At 38.8% G+C, this 19,549-nt stretch overlaps 1 protein-coding gene across 2 annotated transcripts in view; it reads right to left on the bottom strand.

Annotated features, from left to right (window-relative positions):
* pigs (pickled eggs) overlaps positions 1-19,549 on the bottom strand; it is an 802,884-nt gene that overhangs the window by 50,693 nt on the left and 732,642 nt on the right. For both annotated transcript variants that reach the window (XM_070081188.1, XM_070081194.1), the window contains one exon: positions 5,718-5,805. In XM_070081188.1, coding sequence (XP_069937289.1) covers positions 5,718-5,805 — 88 coding nt within the window. The remainder of the gene's footprint in view (positions 1-5,717; positions 5,806-19,549) is intronic.

Raw genomic sequence — 19,549 nt, 5'->3', positions numbered from 1 at the left:
ACACTATTTGCAGATGACACTACATACGTCTTCTCCCACCCGAGCCCAGTCACGCTAGCCAATACTGTAAATACCGAATTACAGAAAATATCTACCTGGATGAGGACTAACAAACTTACACTAAACATTGACAAAACCTACTTCATTCAGTTTGGTAACAGAGCTACAGATGTCCCTCTTAACATAATAAATGGATCACCTATCACAAAGCTAACATAGGGAAAATTCTTAGGAATCCACCTTGATAATAGACTCAAATTTCATACACATATACAACAAATTTCTAAGAAAATTTCCAAGACTGTAGGCATACTATCGAAGATACGGTACTATGCTCCACAGTCAGCCCTCCTGGCCCTATATCACTCTCTTATTTACCCCTATCTCACCTATGGAATTTGTGCATGGGGCTCAACAACAATTAACCATCTCAGACCACTAATTACCCAACAAAAGGCTGCAGTTAGAATGATAACAAATTCTCACTACAGGCAACACACTCCACCAATATTCAATACACTAAACCTACTCACCATACAAAACATCCATACTTATTACTGCACCTATTACATACATAGAACACTTAACTCTGATATTAACCCTCCCCTCAAACATCTCCTTGCCAACCTCAACAGAACACATGACCATAACACAAGGCACAGATCACTCTTTGATGTTCCTCGTGTCCATCTCACACTATGCAAAAACTCAATGCACATAAAAGGCCCTAAAATCTGGAATTCATTACCTGTAAATATAAAAGAAACACTACCTGTTTATAAATTCAAGTCTCTTCTCAAAGATCACTTACTCACCCAAACCAAATAAATACTGAATAACTGAACCTTATAAATTGTATATCTTAAATGTTTCTCACAATTATATCACATAAATGTTAAACCTAAAACCCAATCTAACTTTATTATTTTTTAAATACACTACCTAACAGAATACTCCATATGACTGAATGTACAACAATGCATGCAACCATATGACCTGTCTTTGTAATACTCACTTGTGCTTTATAGTAATCTGTTTACATTAATGTTTTATCACTGATTTCATCATTGCTTAGTTAATCTTAAGTTAATTTTAAGCCAGCTGGTAATGCTATGCATAGTATAAGTGGCTTTGGCATGCTGCTCTTATCTGTATTTTTTTGTACCTCTGTATGTGTGCTCAAATTGTAAATAAATAAATAAATAAATAAATGGGCCTGTGTGGTCAGTGTGCACCATATAAAAAAAATCCTGAAGCACGCAGTGCATAATGAGAAAAAAAAACTCCGACTGTTTTTTTAATTAAAATGCCGAATTTGTGGTCTATTTTCGTATAGTATTTATGGTTGTATTCTCGTTTTCTTGATCTCACTTGATAGAATGGAAAACATATAATATAAATAGAGGTGATTTTGGTTGGTTTTACTATAAAAAGAACCTGGAAATGGAGCTCAAAGTAGGGAAAATGTTTGATTTTTGCCAATGTTCAAAAGTAAACAAATGATGTCATTGTCCAATAAATGTCCAACTAGCCATTCTAATATGCAGTCATGAATGGGTTGACATTATCTGTACAACTATTACAATATTGCAGTAGTCTGCATAATAGTAAATCTTCTATTTTTTGTTTGAATAAAAATTCAAAATAGAAAGCAAGACTAATATCAGAAGGGCCTGGAGACATGATTGATGAACAAAGATGTTATTTTAGAGCCAGGAATGTCTGCATTGTTCATTCTGAACCTTATTTTGAAATTGTCATATTTTTTAATTTTCATGAAATTGGCCAAATTGCAAATTTCTGACCACGTTATTGGGTAGTTGAAATTGGTAAATGGGCAGTTTCTTGTGCTCAATCGATAGAAAAAATGGAGTTCTAAAGAAATAGCTATGAGTTTGGTCGACTGGAACAGTGGAATTAGCCGAAAATAGGGCTCAAAGTGGGCGAAATCGCCAATTTGTAAATACTGCCGAGGTCACTAACTTCGCAAGAGCGTAATTCCGTCAGTTTTCCATCAAATTTCGTTTTTTTGGTGTCATTACGATCGGGAAAAGATTCTCTATCATTTCATATGAAATTTTTTTTTTCTTTTTTTAATTTTGCGACACCCGGAGACACCTCAGGATTAGGGGTTGCGACAGTCAAGGGGTTAACACCTTTCGCAACATCAGCTTATTTGATTTGTTCTTTCTTTGCCAGGATAGAAGCAATGGTCGACTTGTTTTTCCCATACATCCTGGCAAGCTCAACAAGTTTCACACCACTCTCATACTTCTGTATTATTTCCTTCACATCTATGGTGTTTCTCACTTTCTTTACCACAGGGGTACCACTAGCATGTTTCTTTGGGTCCATGGTAGCTTATTTCACAGTCCCACAAGCACTGAACACAATGAATTAATCATAAAATGTTTGAATGAGACCGCAGGTTAGTGTTCACTCAAGCATCAACAAAACCAGACTGGCTCATGGTGCCTGCGTGGAGACGTGGACAGAGTGGGCTGGTGGACAGGTCCGGTACCCGGCAGTTTGAAAAAAGGGGCGAGTTTCATAATGTTGACAAAGTTGGTTCGAAAAAAGAGGTTGATTTTCGAAGAGTTCAGTAAGCGATATGTTTGAAATCTGAGGTTTACACGTTTACAATAATTTAATAATAAACAAACACAATGAAATTATTTTTTTCATTAGGTTCAGAATTATTTTTTTGCAAAATTATTGCATTCACAAATTTTTGCTTGCCTTATTCTGCAAGAAGAGCATTGCTATTTTTCCCATTTAAGCCAAAATCGCAAGTTTTACCTATTTGGCACGACATATATATAATTTTCCACAAAAAAAAAAAACATTTTTATCTTTTTTTGTTCTGCCACATCGTTGTATTCCTCTCAAAACAATCTACACCAAATTTTAAACATTTTTTAGATTCATTTATGGGTGCCTTAATGACCTCTAATTTTCTTTCCCCCTTCCCCATAAAACTGCAATTCCTGCTTTATTTGAGAAAATCAAGAGCAGCAAAACTTTTTCATTTCAGCAGCAATATCATAAAGAACTAAGAATAATAATAATAATTATTATTATTATTATTATTATTATTGTTGTATTTTATGCTGCTGCTGCTGTTCAAAAGAATAATTCTGTAAAGCTTAATTTTTCTTTTTTTTAGCTTAAAACGAAGGCAGCAAAGGGAAGAGGCAAGAGAAAATCATAAATCAATATCCTGCCTGATCAGTGGACCACTTTAACCCTTTCAGGGGTTTCCGACGTACTAGTACGGCTTACGCACCAGGGTTATTGACCCCAATGGAAATAAGTCACTCTGTCTGACTTTTTTGGGTTATTCTAGGTTCTCTACACATCTGCTGCTATGTATGATAATTCTATGTAACTGTATTTGTGTATACCTGAATAAACTTACTAGTATGCATAAATTCTAGTGCCTTCAAATCTAGTGAGAGAAAGCTGGTAGGCCTACATATGAAAGAATGGGTCTATGTGGTCAGTGTGCATGGTATAAAAAAAATCCTGCAGCACACAGTGGATAATGAGAAAAAAAAAACTTCGACCATGTTTTTGGTTTAAAACAGCGACTTTGCACTGTATTTTCATAGGGTATTTATGGTTGTATTTTAGTTTTCCTGGTCTCATTTTATAGAATGGAAGACATATTACAGAAATTGAGATGATTTTGATTGGTTTCATAATGAAAAGTACCTTGAAATTGAGCTCAAAGTAGCAGAAATGTTCGATTTTTACCAAAGTTTAAAGGTAAACAAATCATGCCAAGTGTCCAATACACGTCGACTGGCGAGTCTAATATTCTTTCACGAGTGCACTGATATTATTTATATCATTTCTACACTAATGCAGTAGTCTGCATAACAGTAAATCTTCTATTTTTTGTGAGAATAAAAATTCAAAGTAGAAAGCAAAAGAGATGTAAGAGGGGCCTGGGGATGTGACTAATGAACAGAGAAAATGTTATTTTATTGCCAGGAATGTCTGTCTTGTTTATTCTGGACCCTATTTGGAAATTAGCATCTTCTTAAATTTGTGTGAAACTAACAAAATTGCCAATTTCTGATCACTGTATTGGATAGTTGAAATCGGTAAATGGGTGGTTTCGTCTGCTCATTCGATAGAAAAAATGGAGTTCTAGCGAAATAGATATGATTTTTGTCGACTAGTACACGGAAATTGGCCAAAAACAGGGCTCAAATTGGGCGAAATCGCCGATGCATAAACATCGTCGAGACCGCTAACTTCATGAGAGCATAATTCCATAAGTTTTCCATCAAATTTCATACTTTTGGTGTCATTATGATCAGGAAAAGATTATCATTTCATAAGAAAAAATAATTTTTTTTTCTGACCCTTAGAACAAGTTTAGGGGAGGGCCTCTCGACCCTGAAAGGGTTAATAAACAATTTTATTATATAATATGCACTGTGATAAGCATGAACAACTGTCATTTCCCTTTCATTTTCCAATTTGGAACAACATTAATGCACCAGTCTGCAGCACCAAGTGTACACAAATACTACTACATGTAAACAAAAACTACTGGGTAGAAAATACTATAATTTACTAATTTTTCAGTACAAACTTTCTCAACCAGACTTTGAGATAGTTTGTGGAATAAATTTGATACAATATCCTCTACCCTCCTGTATGGTATTTTATACATGTGATATACTGAGACATTTATATATATATTTTCTCAACTGACACTCAGATTTTAATGTATATGTTGAAGGTTAATCCTGAAGTTGATAAAAGTCCATAATATTAACATTTGCCATTTTACTTGTTCTACAACAGATACTTTTTTAATATATAATTATTTTGGTTTGAACCCAAAGCTTTAAAAAAAGTAGAGAAGGATCACTGCAATAGCTAATATACTACCACATAAACATTAAGCTTAATCCCCATAAGCTTGAAGCATCCCTAATAACTGTGTGGTTAGTGCTTCCTTGTGTTAAAATTTAGCATGCATTAACACTCTTAGCAACAAAGCCATAATATTGCAAATGTTTCTCCTGGTGATTTTTATACTGTGTCTATTCATTGTATGCTGTATGTAAAAGCTCATACAAAAGTCTTATAAAAATAATCAGATAATTTAATAGTGACAGACATACGGGGTACTAAGACCATCTGAACTGTGGCAAAAAAAACTGTGAATAAAAATTAAGATAAAATTAATATAGCAAAAATATTTTTTAATTGCAATTGGTTTTATTTTTTAAAAACAGGAGGGCCCCACTTTACAGTGCTTCACTTTACAGCATTTCACTAATGGAGCAGTTTTAAATTATGCCCATTCTTCATTTATTCAGACTTCCTACTATAAATATATTCACTACTCACTATAAGCTAAGGATGAAAATATTTTAAGGTAAGTAAAGTGTGTACTGTATGTCTATGATTTTTTTTAGGCCTAGCTCTAGTGCTCACTTAATATATGATAGTGTAAGCATTTTATCATGCTTTTATATGCAACTATAAGTGAAAAAAGGTATGTTTCACTTTAGAACAGTAGCCTGGAACCTAACCTGTTGTATAAGCAGGGCCCCTCCTGTATACTGCTCCCAATAAATAGCATTTCAAGCTTCTTTTTTTTTTTTTTTTTTTTTTTTAACAAAGTTCAAATACATTATGCCTCATACAAGCTATATAGTCAAACTACAGTAAAAAAAAAAAAAAAAACTCACCTGTCATATGTAACATTCATCAGTTGACGTTCCTGACCACTGCTGGAAGTCTTGAAGCCTACTCGCGATCCAACCGCAATCCGATGACCTGCCATATGAGAAGTGTTGACTCAGAACTAGGTATTTCAGGTTTGAATGAGGCAGAGCAAGCAACAGAAAAAAATCACTGCAGCAAACTGAACTAAACATGCATATAGTATTTTTGTTTTACGTTTTGTGCTTTTCCATAATTTTGGAGTAAATTTAATGCACCACATTGTACTGCTACACACATCTACATGACATTTTTAAGGCTAGAGTAATAACTATATTTATCTAATTCATTCATCACATAAAATACATATATACAGTAGTGGTCCTCTAGGCTGTTGTTTAACACAGTAGTTACGTTCCTGAAAACGCCATAGTAGTTAAAACCATGTTAGACAAACTGAAGAACTTATAGAGAAAATAAGGTTACGTTCCTGGTAGCCCCCCAAAAGCCAAACAACTTTTTTTTTTAGACGAACAGATCTTACAAAAATAAAAGGGAATATGTAATATAATACGTAGTTAATTGTCGTGATGTATTATGGTGTTTTTACTGCTTAAGATTACAAATGCAACAAAAATAATAGTACTTCTTACCTTAAATTGTGGGTGCTGGTGTTTGTCATGACTGTGGAGAGTGGAGAGTTATGCTGTGGCCCTACTGGGCTGAGGTGGATGGTAGAGGTCCTGGTACTGAAGTCAATGGTTGTACTGGAGTGTGCATAAATTCTGTAATGGATTTCTGTTCTATTTTACCCCACAGTATATTATACAACTGACGGTAAGGCATCAGCTGCTCTAGATACCGTTTCAGGATCCTCTTCAGCAAAAAAGTCTAATTTTTAAGTAGTCAATAAATTAGTCAAGTCAGTAAATTAATCAGTCAGTCAAGTAAGTCAGTCAGTAAATCAGTAAGTCAGTCAGTCATCACACAAACTCATATTTACCTCATTCTTTTTATGTGCACAAAGTTACGCTTCATTATGGTCACAGGCTATCTCTTGTCTAATATCTCTATTTTCTTCGTTAATTCTAAGACTTAAATGCTTAAACCTTTTCTTGCCATTTTCACTTGCCACTTTCAGCAACACTTGTATGCCAACTGGGTGTCATGACTGCTTGGCGGATTTAAGATATGGCAATAAAAAGATCTAAACTCAATCCACAAACAAAAATAAAGGACACTCGAAATTTTTTCCCCTCCCGCAAACTGAACTGTGTCAAGTTAATTTTACGAAGTGTTATACAAAAATATGCCGCAATTCTTCAATAATGCTATAACCAAAATGTGCCAAACAAAACCACGTTAAACGATGGTCTACTGTACAATAATTTTGAGTTACAATTTGCCCTCGTAAAGAAATTTAATGGTGAATTATGATGAAAAATTTGAAATTTTGAGATAAGTGTACGATGATGATGGTTAACTGGAGGGCATGGGTGGGCCTCAGCCCAGAGACAAGACAGGGCGATGAAAGGGTCTTAAATGGAGTGGTGTGGGAGCGAGACCAGATGTGGATAGTGGAAGACAGTGACAACAACAGTTATAATACATAAGACTACAATTCTTTACCAATCTGCCTGCCTGCCTTCCTACCTGTATACCTGGAGAGGATTTTGGGGGTCAACACCCCCATGGCCTGGTCTGTGACCAGGCCTTGCGGTGGATCAGAGCCTAATCAACCAGGCTGTTACTGCTGGCCACACGCAAGTTGACATATGAACCACAGTCCAGCTAGTCAGGTACCGACTTTCTGTCCAGCGCCTTCTTGAAGACAACCAGGGGCCTATTGGTAATCGCCCCTTATGTATGCTGGAAGGCAGTTGAACAGTCTTGGGCCCCTGCAATCTTGCCTGCTCTAACTTGCTCTACCTGCCCTGTCTTGCCATGTCTGCTATGGTCTGCTTGTTTGCTTGTATTAATGGTAAGATGGTGGAGAGTGAGTTGGGAGTGGGAGGAAGGAGTGTGTGGGCAGAAGTAAGGGAGAGACCATACATATACCAGACTTGGACTGGGAAGCAGCAACAAGAAGAATGCAACTAAGTCTACAAATCTTTACCAATCAGCCTGTTTTTGTCCCTGCCTGCCTGCCTGCCTGCCTTCCCACCTGCCTTCCTATATGCCTGCCTCCCTACCTGCCTACATGCCTGTCTACTTGTCTCCCTCCCTCCATCTGTTCACCTGCCTGCCCTGCCTTGCCCTGCTTCTGTCCTGCCTTGTCCTATCATGCCACCTTGCCTGGGCACAAGCCCATGAAAGATAGGCTTATCTGCTGTTGGGTGCCAATGTCTCAGAATATTTCAAACTGCAGAGTGTTTAAATAAAAAGAAACCAAGAGAAGATTGAGTGTGTTCTGGTGTCTTGCAATGAATTACCCTGTGGTATTTTTTGGTCTGAGTTACAATATATTGAAGATACAATAAGTCTTCTGGAACAAATTAATATCATAACTCAAGGGATCACTGTGTTATATATATATATATATATATATATATATATATATATATATATATATATATACACACACACACACCTACTATCCGACTTACGACCTGCTCGACTTACAACCACCCTCGACTTACGACCGTGTTTTTTATGCCAAATTTCTGGGAAATAAACAACTATTTGTGTTGTACACAGCGTTTATCCTAAACCTTACACTATAAAATACAGTACTAACAGCATAAAAAGTAAAGCAAAACATGAAATACCAAAATAAAACAATAAAATAAAGTCATTACAAAAATGTTTTGTTGATATTCAGTAGTAAAGTTCGACTTACGACCATTTCGACTTACGACCGGTTTCTCGGAACCAAATGTATATATACAGTGGACCCCCGCATAGCGACTTTAATCCGTGCAAGAGGGCTCATTGTTATGCGAAATGATCGGTATGCGAATGAATTTTCCCCATAAGAAATAATGGAAATCAAATTAATCCATGCAAGACACCCAAAAGTATGAAAAAAAAATTTTTACCACATGAAATATACATTTTCCTACACACAAAGAGAAGGATACATGCACAATAGTAGAGTAGTACATGCACAATATATATTGTGCATGTACTACTCTACTAAATGAAGAATAAATGACACTTACCTTTATTGAAGATGCAGCAATGACTGATGAGACACTGTGTCCTGGGAGTGCCTTTTCCTCTAGAACAGGCCTTATCACACTGTGTATGCCACTACGATTCTTAAATCTCTCAAACCAACCTTTGCTGGCTTTAAATTCACCAATATGAGCACTAGTTCCAGGCATTTTTCCCTGTTCACCTGGGTGTTAGTCGACTGGTGTGGGTTGCATCCTGGGAGACAAGATTAAGGACCCCAATGGAAATAAGTTAGACAGTCTTCGATGACACTGACTTTTTTGGGTTATCCTGGGTGGCAAATCCTCTGGGGTTAATTGTTTCTTGGTATTCTCAATAAGCCACACCAACAACGGTGCTACAGCAGCAGCAGCAGCAGCTGACAGTGCTACAGCAGCAGCAGCAGCTGACAGTGCTACAGCAGCAGCAGCAGCTGACAGTGCTACAGCAGCAGCAGACAGTACTACAGCAGCAGCTGACGGTGGTACAGCAGCAGCAGCAGCTGACAGTGCTACAGCAGCAGCAGACGATGCTACAGCAGCAGCAGACGGTGCTACAGCAGCAGCAGACGGTACTACAGCAGCAGCTGACGGTGGTACAGCAGCAGCAGCAGCTGACAGTGCTACAGCAGCAGCAGACGATGCTACAGCAGCAGCAGACGGTACTACAGCAGCAGCAGACGGTACCACAGCAGCAGCAGCAGCTGACGGTGGTACAGCAGCAGCAGCAGCTGACAGTGCTACAGCAGCAGCAGACGATGCTACAGCAGCAGCAGACGGTACTACAGCAGCAGCAGCAGCTGACGGTGGTACAACAGCAGCAGCAGCTGACGGTGCTATAGCAGCAGCAGCAGCTGACAGTGCAGCAGCAGCAGCAGCAGCTGACGGTGATACAGCAGCAGCAGCAGCTGTACCACCAATAGTAGCGATGGTTGATTGGGGTTTATTATACAACCTGGCCAGCTCGGAGACACGCACTCCACTTTCATACTTATCAATGATCTTTTTCTTCATCTCTATAGTAATTCTCACCCTTATTGCTGTAGGGTTGGCACTAGAAGCTTTCTTGGGGCCCATGGTCACTTATTTTGCAGATAAAATCACCAAAAACACTGTGATAATACGAAATGTTCCGATTGTATGCTTGGATGTTACCGCGGAGGCTGGCTGGTAAACAATGCCACCGGCGGCACATGTGAGGCTGGCTAAGGGCGCACATTGGACGCGTCTCGGACGAAGAGCGGTGAGCGGGTTTTTGAGCAGTATGCGAGGCAAAATTTTTGCGATAAAAGCGAGCGGTATGCAGATTGTACGTTATGTGATGGCGATGGTATGCGGGGGTCCACTGTGTATATATATATATATATATATATATATATATATATATATATATATATATATATATATATATATATATATATATATATATATATATATATTATATATATATATATATATATAATATATCTATATATATATCTTTCAACACACCGGCCGTATCCCACCGAGGCGGGGTGGCCCAAAAGGAAAAACGAAAGTTTCTCCTTTTACATTTAGTAATATATACAGGAGAAGAGGTTACTAGCCCCTTGCTCCCGGCATTTTAGTTGCCTCTTACAACACGCATGGCTTACGGAGGAAGAATTCTGTTCCACTTCCCCATGGAGATAAGAGGAAATAAACAAGAATAAGAACTAGAAAGAAAATAGAAGAAAACCCAGAGGGGTGTGTATATATGTGCTTGTACATGTATGTGTAGTGTGACCTAAGTGTAAGTAGAAGTAGCAAGACGTACCTGAAATCTTGCATGTTCATGAGACAGAAAAAAGGGACACCAGCAATCCTACCATCATGTAAAACAATTACAGGCTTTCGTTTTACACTCACTTGGCAGGACGGTAGTACCTCCCTGGGCGGTTGCTGTCTACCAACCTACTACCTATATATATATATATATATATATATATATATATATATATATATATATATATATATATATATATATATATATATATATATATATATATATATATATATATAAAAAAGTTAGAGTATGTAGGAAAGAGGGAAATTTTTTCCCAGTAAAAGTAGGCCTTAGATGTGTGATGTCACCGTGGTTGTTTAATATATTTATAGATGGGGTTGTAAGAGAAGTAAATGCGAGGGTCTTGGCAAGAGGCGTGGAGTTAAAAGATAAAGAATCACACACAAAGTGGGAGTTGTCACAGCTGCTCTTTGCTGATGACACTGTGCTCTTGGGAGATTCTGAAGAGAAGTTGCAGAGATTGGTGGATGAATTTGGTAGGGTGTGCAAAAGAAGAAAATTAAAGGTGAATACAGGAAAGAGTAAGGTTATGAGGATAACAAAAAGATTAGGTGATGAAAGATTGAATATCAGATTGGAGGGAGAGAGTATGGAGGAGGTGAACGTATTCAGATATTTGGGAGTGGACGTGTCAGCGGATGGGTCTATGAAAGATGAGGTGAATCATAGAATTGATGAGGGAAAAAGAGTGAGTGGTGCACTTAGGAGTCTGTGGAGACAAAGAACTTTGTCCTTGGAGGCAAAGAGGGGAATGTATGAGAGTATAGTTTTACCAACGCTCTTATATGGGTGTGAAGCGTGGGTGATGAATGTTGCAGCGAGGAGAAGGCTGGAGGCAGTGGAGATGTCATGTCTGAGGGCAATGTGTGGTGTGAATATAATGCAGAGAATTCGTAGTTTGGAAGTTAGGAGGAGGTGCGGGATTACCAAAACTGTTGTCCAGAGGGCTGAGGAAGGGTTGTTGAGGTGGTTCGGACATGTAGAGAGAATGGAGCGAAACAGAATGACTTCAAGAGTGTATCAGTCTGTAGTGGAAGGAAGGCGGGGTAGGGGTCGGCCTAGGAAGGGTTGGAGGGAGGGGGTAAAGGAGGTTTTGTGTGCGAGGGGCTTGGACTTCCAGCAGGCATGCGTGAGCGTGTTTGATAGGAGTGAATGGAGACAAATGGTTTTTAATACTTGACGTGCTGTTGGAGTGTGAGCAAAGTAACATTTATGAAGGGATTCAGGGAAACCGGCAGGCCGGACTTGAGTCCTGGAGATGGGAAGTACAGTGCCTGCACTCTGAAGGAGGGGTGTTAATGTTGCAGTTTAAAAACTGTAGTGTAAAGCACCCTTCTGGCAAGACAGTGATGGAGTGAATGATGGTGAAAGTTTTTCTTTTTCGGGCCACCCTGCCTTGGTGGGAATCGGCCGGTGTGATAATAAAAAAAAAATATATATTATATATAGGTAGTAGGTTGGTAGACAGCAACCACCCAGGGAAGTACTACCGTCCTGCCAGATGACTGTGAAACAAAAACCTGTAACTGTTTTGCGTGATGGTAGGATTGCTGGTTTCTTTTTCTGTCTCATAAACACGCTAGATAACAGGGATATCTTGCTACTCCTACTTACACTTTGGTCACACTTCACAGACACGCACATGCATATATATATACATACATCTAGGTTTTTCTCCTTTTTCTAAATAGCTCTTGTTCTTCTTTATTTCTTCTATTGTCCATGGGGAAGTGGAAAAGAATCTTTCCTCCGTAAGCCATGCGTGTCGTATGAGGCGACTAAAATGCCGGGAGCAATGGGCTGGTAACCCCTTCTCCTGTAGACATTTACTAAAAAAGAGAAGAAGAAAAACTTTATAAAACTGGGATGCTTAAATGTGCGTGGATGTATTGCGGATGACAAGAAACAGATGATTGCTGATGTTATGAATGAAAAGAAGTTGGATGTCCTGGCCCTAAGCGAAACAAAGCTGAAGGGGGTAGGAGAGTTTCAGTGGGGGGAAATAAATGGGATTAAATCTGGAGTATCTGAGAGAGTTAGAGCAAAGGAAGGGGTAGCAGTAATGTTAAATGATCAGTTATGGAAGGAGAAAAGAGAATATGAATGTGTAAATTCAAGAATTATGTGGATTAAAGTAAAGGTTGGATGCGAGAAGTGGGTCATAATAAGCGTGTATGCACCTGGAGAAGAGAGGAATGCAGAGGAGAGAGAGAGATTTTGGGAGATGTTAAGTGAATGTATAGGAGCCTTTGAACCAAGTGAGAGAGTAATTGTGGTAGGGGACCTGAATGCTAAAGTAGGAGAAACTTTTAGAGAGGGTGTGGTAGGTAAGTTTGGGGTGCCAGGTGTAAATGATAATGGGAGCCCTTTGATTGAACTTTGTATAGAAAGGGGTTTAGTTATAGGTAATACATATTTTAAGAAAAAGAGGATAAATAAGTATACAAGATATGATGTAGGGCGAAATGACAGTAGTTCGTTGGATTATGTATTGGTAGATAAAAGGCTGTTGAGTAGACTTCAGGATGTACATGTTTGTAGAGGGGCCACAGATATATCAGATCACTTTCTAGTTGTAGCTACACTGAGAGTAAAAGGTAGATGGGATACAAGGAGAATAGAAGCATCAGGGAAGAGAGAGGTGAAGGTTTATAAACTAAAAGAGGAGGCAGTTAGGGTAAGATATAAACAGCTACTGGAGGATAGATGGGCTAATGAGAGCATAGGCAATGGGGTCAAAGAGGTATGGGGTAGGTTTAAAAATGTAGTGTTAGAGTGTTCAGCAGAAGTTTGTGGTTACAGGAAAGTGGGTGCAGGAGGGAAGAGGAGCGATTGGTGGAATGATGATGTAAAGAGAGTAGTAAGGGAGAAAAAGTTAGCATATGAGAAGTTTTTACAAAGTAGAAGTGATGCAAGGAGGGAAGAGTATATGGAGAAAAAGAGAGAGGTTAAGAGAGTGGTGAAGCAATGTAAAAAGAGAGCAAATGAGAGAGTGGGTGAGATGTTATCAACAAATTTTGTTGAAAATAAGAAAAAGTTTTGGAGTGAGATTAACAAGTTAAGAAAGCCTAGAGAACAAATGGATTTGTCAGTTAAAAATAGGAGAGGAGAGTTATTAAATGGAGAGTTAGAGGTATTGGGAAGATGGAGGGAATATTTTGAGGAACTGTTAAATGTTGATGAAGATAGGGAAGCTGTGATTTCGTGTATAGGGCAAGGAGGAACAACATCTTGTAGGAGTGAGGAAGAGCCAGTTGTGAGTGTCGGGGAAGTTCGTGAGGCAGTAGGTAAAATGAAAGGGGGTAAGGCAGCCGGGATTGATGGGATAAAGATAGAAATGTTAAAAGCAGGTGGGGATATAGTTTTGGAGTGGTTGGTGCAATTATTTAATAAATGTATGGAAGAGGGTAAGGTACCTAGGGATTGGCAGAGAGCATGCATAGTTCCTTTGTATAAAGGCAAAGGGGATAAAAGAGAGTGCAAAAATTATAGGGGGATGAGTCTGTTGAGTATACCTGGCAAAGTGTATGGTAGAGTTATGATTGAAAGAATTAAGAGTAAGACGGAGAATAGGATAGCAGATGAACAAGGAGGCTTTAGGAAAGGTAGGGGGTGTGTGGACCAGGTGTTTACAGTGAAACATATAAGTGAACAGTATTTAGATAAGGCTAAAGAGGTCTTTGTGGCATTTATGGATTTGGAAAAGGCATATGACAGGGTGGATAGGGGGGCAATGTGGCAGATGTTGCAGGTGTATGGTGTAGGAGGTAGGTTACTGAAAGCAGTGAAGAGTTTTTACGAGGATAGTGAGGCTCAAGTTAGAGTATGTAGGAAAGAGGGAAATTATTTCCCAGTAAAAGTAGGCCTTAGACAAGGATGTGTGATGTCACCGTGGTTGTTTAATATATTTATAGATGGGGTTGTAAGAGAAGTAAATGCGAGGGTCTTGGCAAGAGGCGTGGAGTTAAAAGATAAAGAATCACACATAAAGTGGGAGTTGTCACAGTTGCTCTTTGCTGATTACACTGTGCTCTTGGGAGATTCTGAAGAGAAGTTGCAGAGATTGGTGGATGAATTTGGTAGGGTGTGCAAAAGAAGAAAATTGAAAGTGAATACAGGAAAGAGTAAGGTTATGAGGATAACAAAAAGATTAGGTGATGAAAGATTGGATATCAGATTGGAGGGAGAGAGTATGGAGGAGGTGAATGTATTCAGATATTTGGGAGTGGACGTGTCAGCGGATGGGTCTATGAAAGATGAGGTGAATCATAGAATTGATGAGGGGAAAAGGGTGAGTGGTGCACTTAGGAGTCTGTGGAGACAAAGAACTTTGTCCTTGGAGGCAAAGAGGGGAATGTATGAGAGTATAGTTTTACCAACGCTCTTATATGGGTGTGAAGCATGGGTGATGAATGTTGCAGCGAGGAGAAGGCTGGAGGCAGTGGAGATGTCATGTCTGAGAGCAATGTGTGGTGTGAATATAATGCAGAGAATTCGTAGTTTGGAAGTTAGGAGGAGGTGCGGGATTACCAAAACTGTTGTCCAGAGGGCTGAGGAAGGGTTGTTGAGGTGGTTCGGACATGTGGAGAGAATGGAGCGAAACAGAATAACTTCAAGAGTGTATCAGTCTGTAGTGGAAGGAAGGTGGGGTAGGGGTCGGCCTAGGAAAGGTTGGAGGGAGGGGGTAAAGGAGGTTTTGTGTGCGAGGGGCTTGGACTTCCAGCAGGCATGCGTGAGCGTGTTTGATAGGAGTGAATGGAGACAAATGGTTTTTAATACTTGACGTGCTGTTGGAGTGTGAGCATAGTAACATTTATGAAGGGGTTCAGGGAAACCGGCAGGCCGGACTTGAGTCCTGGAGATGGGAAGTACAGTGCCTGCACTCTGAAGGAGGGGTGTAAATGTTGCAAGACAGTGCTGGAGTGAATGATGGTGAAAGTTTTTCTTTTTTGGGCCACCCTGCCTTGGTGGGAATCGGCCAGTGTGATAATAATAAATAATAATAATAATATATATATATATATATATATATATATCTTTCTTTCATTCAACACACCAGCCGTATCCCACCGAGGCGGGGTGGCCCAAAAGGAAAAACGAAAGTTTCTCCTTTTACATTTAGTAATATATACAGGAGAAGAGGTTACTAGCCCCTTGCTCCCGGCATTTTAGTCGCCTCTTACAACACGCATGGCTTACGGAGGAAGAATTCTGTTCCACTTCCCCATGGAGATAAGAGGAAATAAACAAGAATAAGAACTAGAAAGAAAATAGAAGAAAACCCAGAGGGGTGTGCATATATGTGCTTGTACATGTATGTGTAGTGTGACCTAAGTGTAAGTAGAAGTAGCAAGACGTACCTGAAATCTTGCATGTTCATGAGACAGAAAAAAGGACACCAGCAATCCTACCATCATGTAAAACAATTACAGGCTTACGTTTTACACTCACTTGGCAGGACGGTAGTACCTCCCTGGGCGGTTGCTGTCTACCAACCTACTACCTAGGATATATATATATATATACATATATATATATACACATATATATATACACATATATACACATATATATATACATATATATATATATATATATATATATTTATTTATTTATATATTTATTTATTTATTTATTTATTTATTTATTTATTATTTAACACAGAGTGATCCCTTGAGTTATGATATTAATTTGTTCCAGAAGACTTATTGTATCTCCAAAATATTTTAACTCAAACCCAAAAATACCATAGGGTAATTCATTGCAAGACACCAGAACTGCTCAGCTTCTATGTACCCCTTGAATTCCTGAACATACTTTTCAGCCGCATATTTGTCAGAACTTGCAGCCTAGCCATGCCTTACCACACTGTGTATGCCAGTACAGTGGAACCTCAAATTTTGAACTTAATCCATTCCAGGAACTAGTTCTAAATTCGAAAAGTCTGAAATTCGTAGCAATATTTCCCATAAGAAATAATGGAAATACAATTAATCCGTTCCAGAAACCCAAAAATATTCACAAAAATATACATTTTATAGAGATTAATTACAGTTTTACATACACAACAAATGCTATAGTCTTTAATTATGTATAGTAATATAAAATAACATTTTTACTTACCTTTATTGAAGATTGGTGATGGCATCTGGAAGATAGGGAGGAGGAGAGAGGGAGTTGGGGTTATTGTTTGGAAGGAGAATCCTCCTCCATGAGGACTTCCGGCATCAAAGCCCTCTCTGGGGTTGCTTCCCTTCTCTGTATTTTAATGCCACTAGGACCAGCTTGAGAGTCATTGGACCCCAGTCTCACAAAATAACTGTCTACAGTCCTCTGTTTCTGTCTCACAAAATAACTATCCACAGTTGTCTGTTTCTGTCTCACAAAATAACTGTCCACAATCGTTTGTTTGTCTCACAAAATAACTCCACAGTTGTCTGTTTTTGTCTCACAAAATAACTCCACAGTCGTCTGTTTGTCTCACAAAATAACTGTCCACAGTTGTCTGTTTCTGTCTCACAAAATAACTGTCCACAGTCGTCTGTCTCACAAAATAACTCCACAGTCGTCTGTTTCTGTCTCACAAAATAACTGTCCACAATCGTCTGTTTGTCTCACAAAATAACTCCACAGTCGTCTGTTTCTGTCTCACAAAATAACTGTCCACAGTCGTCTGTTTCTGTCTCACAAAATAACTGTCCACAGTCATCTGTTTCTGTCTCACAAAATAACTGTCCACAGTCCTCTGTACATCCTGGCAAGCTCAACAAGTCTCACTCCAATCTCATACTTCTGTATTATTTCCTTCTTCACATCTATGGTGTTTCTCACTTTCTTTACCACAGGGGTACCGCTAGCAAGTTTCTTTGGGCCCCATGGCAGCTTATTTCACAGCCCCACAAGTACTAAACACAATTAAATAATCGTAAAATGTGTGAATGAGATCGCAGGTTAGTGTTCACTCAAGCATAAACAAAGTTAGACTGCTCACGGCGCCTGCGCCGGGACGCGACAGAGCGGGCCAGCGGACAGGTCCCATACCCGGCAGTCCGAAAATAGGGGCACGTTCGATAAAAGGGACACAGTTTGTCCGAAAACATGGTCTTATTTTCGAAACGTTTGATATGTGATACGTTTGATTTTTGAGGTTCCACTGTATGAGAGTGGTGTGAAACTTGCTGAGCTTGCCAGCTCAACAAACCAGCAAAGGCTGGTTTGAGGGATTCACTAACATCAGCACTAGATCCAGGCATTTTCTTTACAAGATCATCATGCAGCTGCCTTGCCTTTTCACAAATTATCGACTGCATAACACTGTCTCCTGCTAACTGTTTTTGGTTGATCTCTGTTTTCTGAGCATATTTGCACCTTTTGCAACAGCAGTTTCATTGATTTCCTTTTTCTTGGCCATGATGGAAGCGATGGCTGTATGGGGTTTCTTATGCAACCTGGCAAGCTCTGCTACACGTACTCCACTTTCATATTCTGCAATGATGTCTTTCTTGAATTCTATAGTGTTTCTCACCTTCTTTACCAAAGGGCTGGCACTAGAAGCTTTCTTTGGGCCCATGGGGGCTTATTTAGCAGTTGCAAGCACAAAAAGCGGGCATTAGCGACCGCTTAGCGGTATAATTTTGTATATGGTTATATTCTCATTTTTTCGGTCTCATTTCATAGAATGAAAGATATATTACAGAAATAGATATGATTTTGATTGCTTTCATGACGAAAAGTACCTTGAAATTGTGCTCATAGTAGCAAAAATGTTCTATTCTTCAGCGAAGCTCAAGAGTAAACAAATGACATCACCGTCCAATACCTGTCCACCTGCCAGTCCAAATTCCAATACGGCGTCAAGAATGGGTTGACATTATTTATACAATTATTACAATAATGCAGCAGTCTGCATAACAGTAAATCTTCTATTTTCTTTTGTGAATAAAAATTCCAAATGGTAAGCAAGAGTAATATAAGAGGGGCCTGCAGCCGTGACTAATGAACAGAGAAAATGTTATTTTAGTGCCAGGAATGTCTGCATTGTTTATTCTGGACCCTATTTTGAAAATGGCATCTGTTGAAATTTGTTTGGCCAAATTGCCAATTTCTGACCACTTTATTGGGTAGTTGAAATAAGTGAATGGGCGGTTTCTTGTACTTACTCAGTTGACAGACTAGAAGTAAATAAGTTTATTCAGGTATACACAAATACAGTTACATAGATTATCATACATAGCAGTGTATGTATAGAGAACCTAGGATAACCCAAAAAAGTCAGACAAAGTGACTTATTTCCAGTACCTGGCTTGGGCTTGCCATATATGATTTTTGGTAAACATTTTTTTTTTCTCGGTTGTTTGTTGGGCTATCTTGTTGAAACTTGGGCAATGTATGATGGAAAGATGCTTCTTAATGTACAACAAAAATAAAAAAGACGGATGATAAATACGGAAGTTCACTTCTCAGCCATTAGCCGCCTCTTTGCAGTATATTTTCGTATGGTTTTTATGGTTGTATTCTAATTTTTTTGGACTCATTTGATAGAAAGGAAGATATATTACAGAAATAGACATGATTTTGAATGCTTTCATGATGAAAAGTACCTTGAAATTGAGCTCAAAGTAGTGGAAATTTTTAATTTTTGCCGATGTTCAATGAACTTTGTGTAAGTCAAGTTGGTTAATTTTATTAAGTGTATTCTAACCTAACCACTCTGTAATCCAGCAAACTCAGTAATCTGGCACACTGCAGGTCCCAATGATGCCGGATTTGTGATGGAGGACCTATCATGCCAGGGCATTTCAGGCAGACTAATCCTAGTACAGTGGTACCTTGACTTACGAGTTTAATTCATTCTGTGACCAAGCTCGTAACTCAATCT

The sequence above is a fragment of the Cherax quadricarinatus genome, chromosome 6 (assembly GCF_038502225.1).
Source record: "Cherax quadricarinatus isolate ZL_2023a chromosome 6, ASM3850222v1, whole genome shotgun sequence".
In the NCBI taxonomy this organism is placed as follows: Eukaryota; Metazoa; Arthropoda; class Malacostraca; order Decapoda; family Parastacidae; genus Cherax; species Cherax quadricarinatus.
This window is presented reverse-complemented; position numbering and strand designations above follow the sequence as displayed.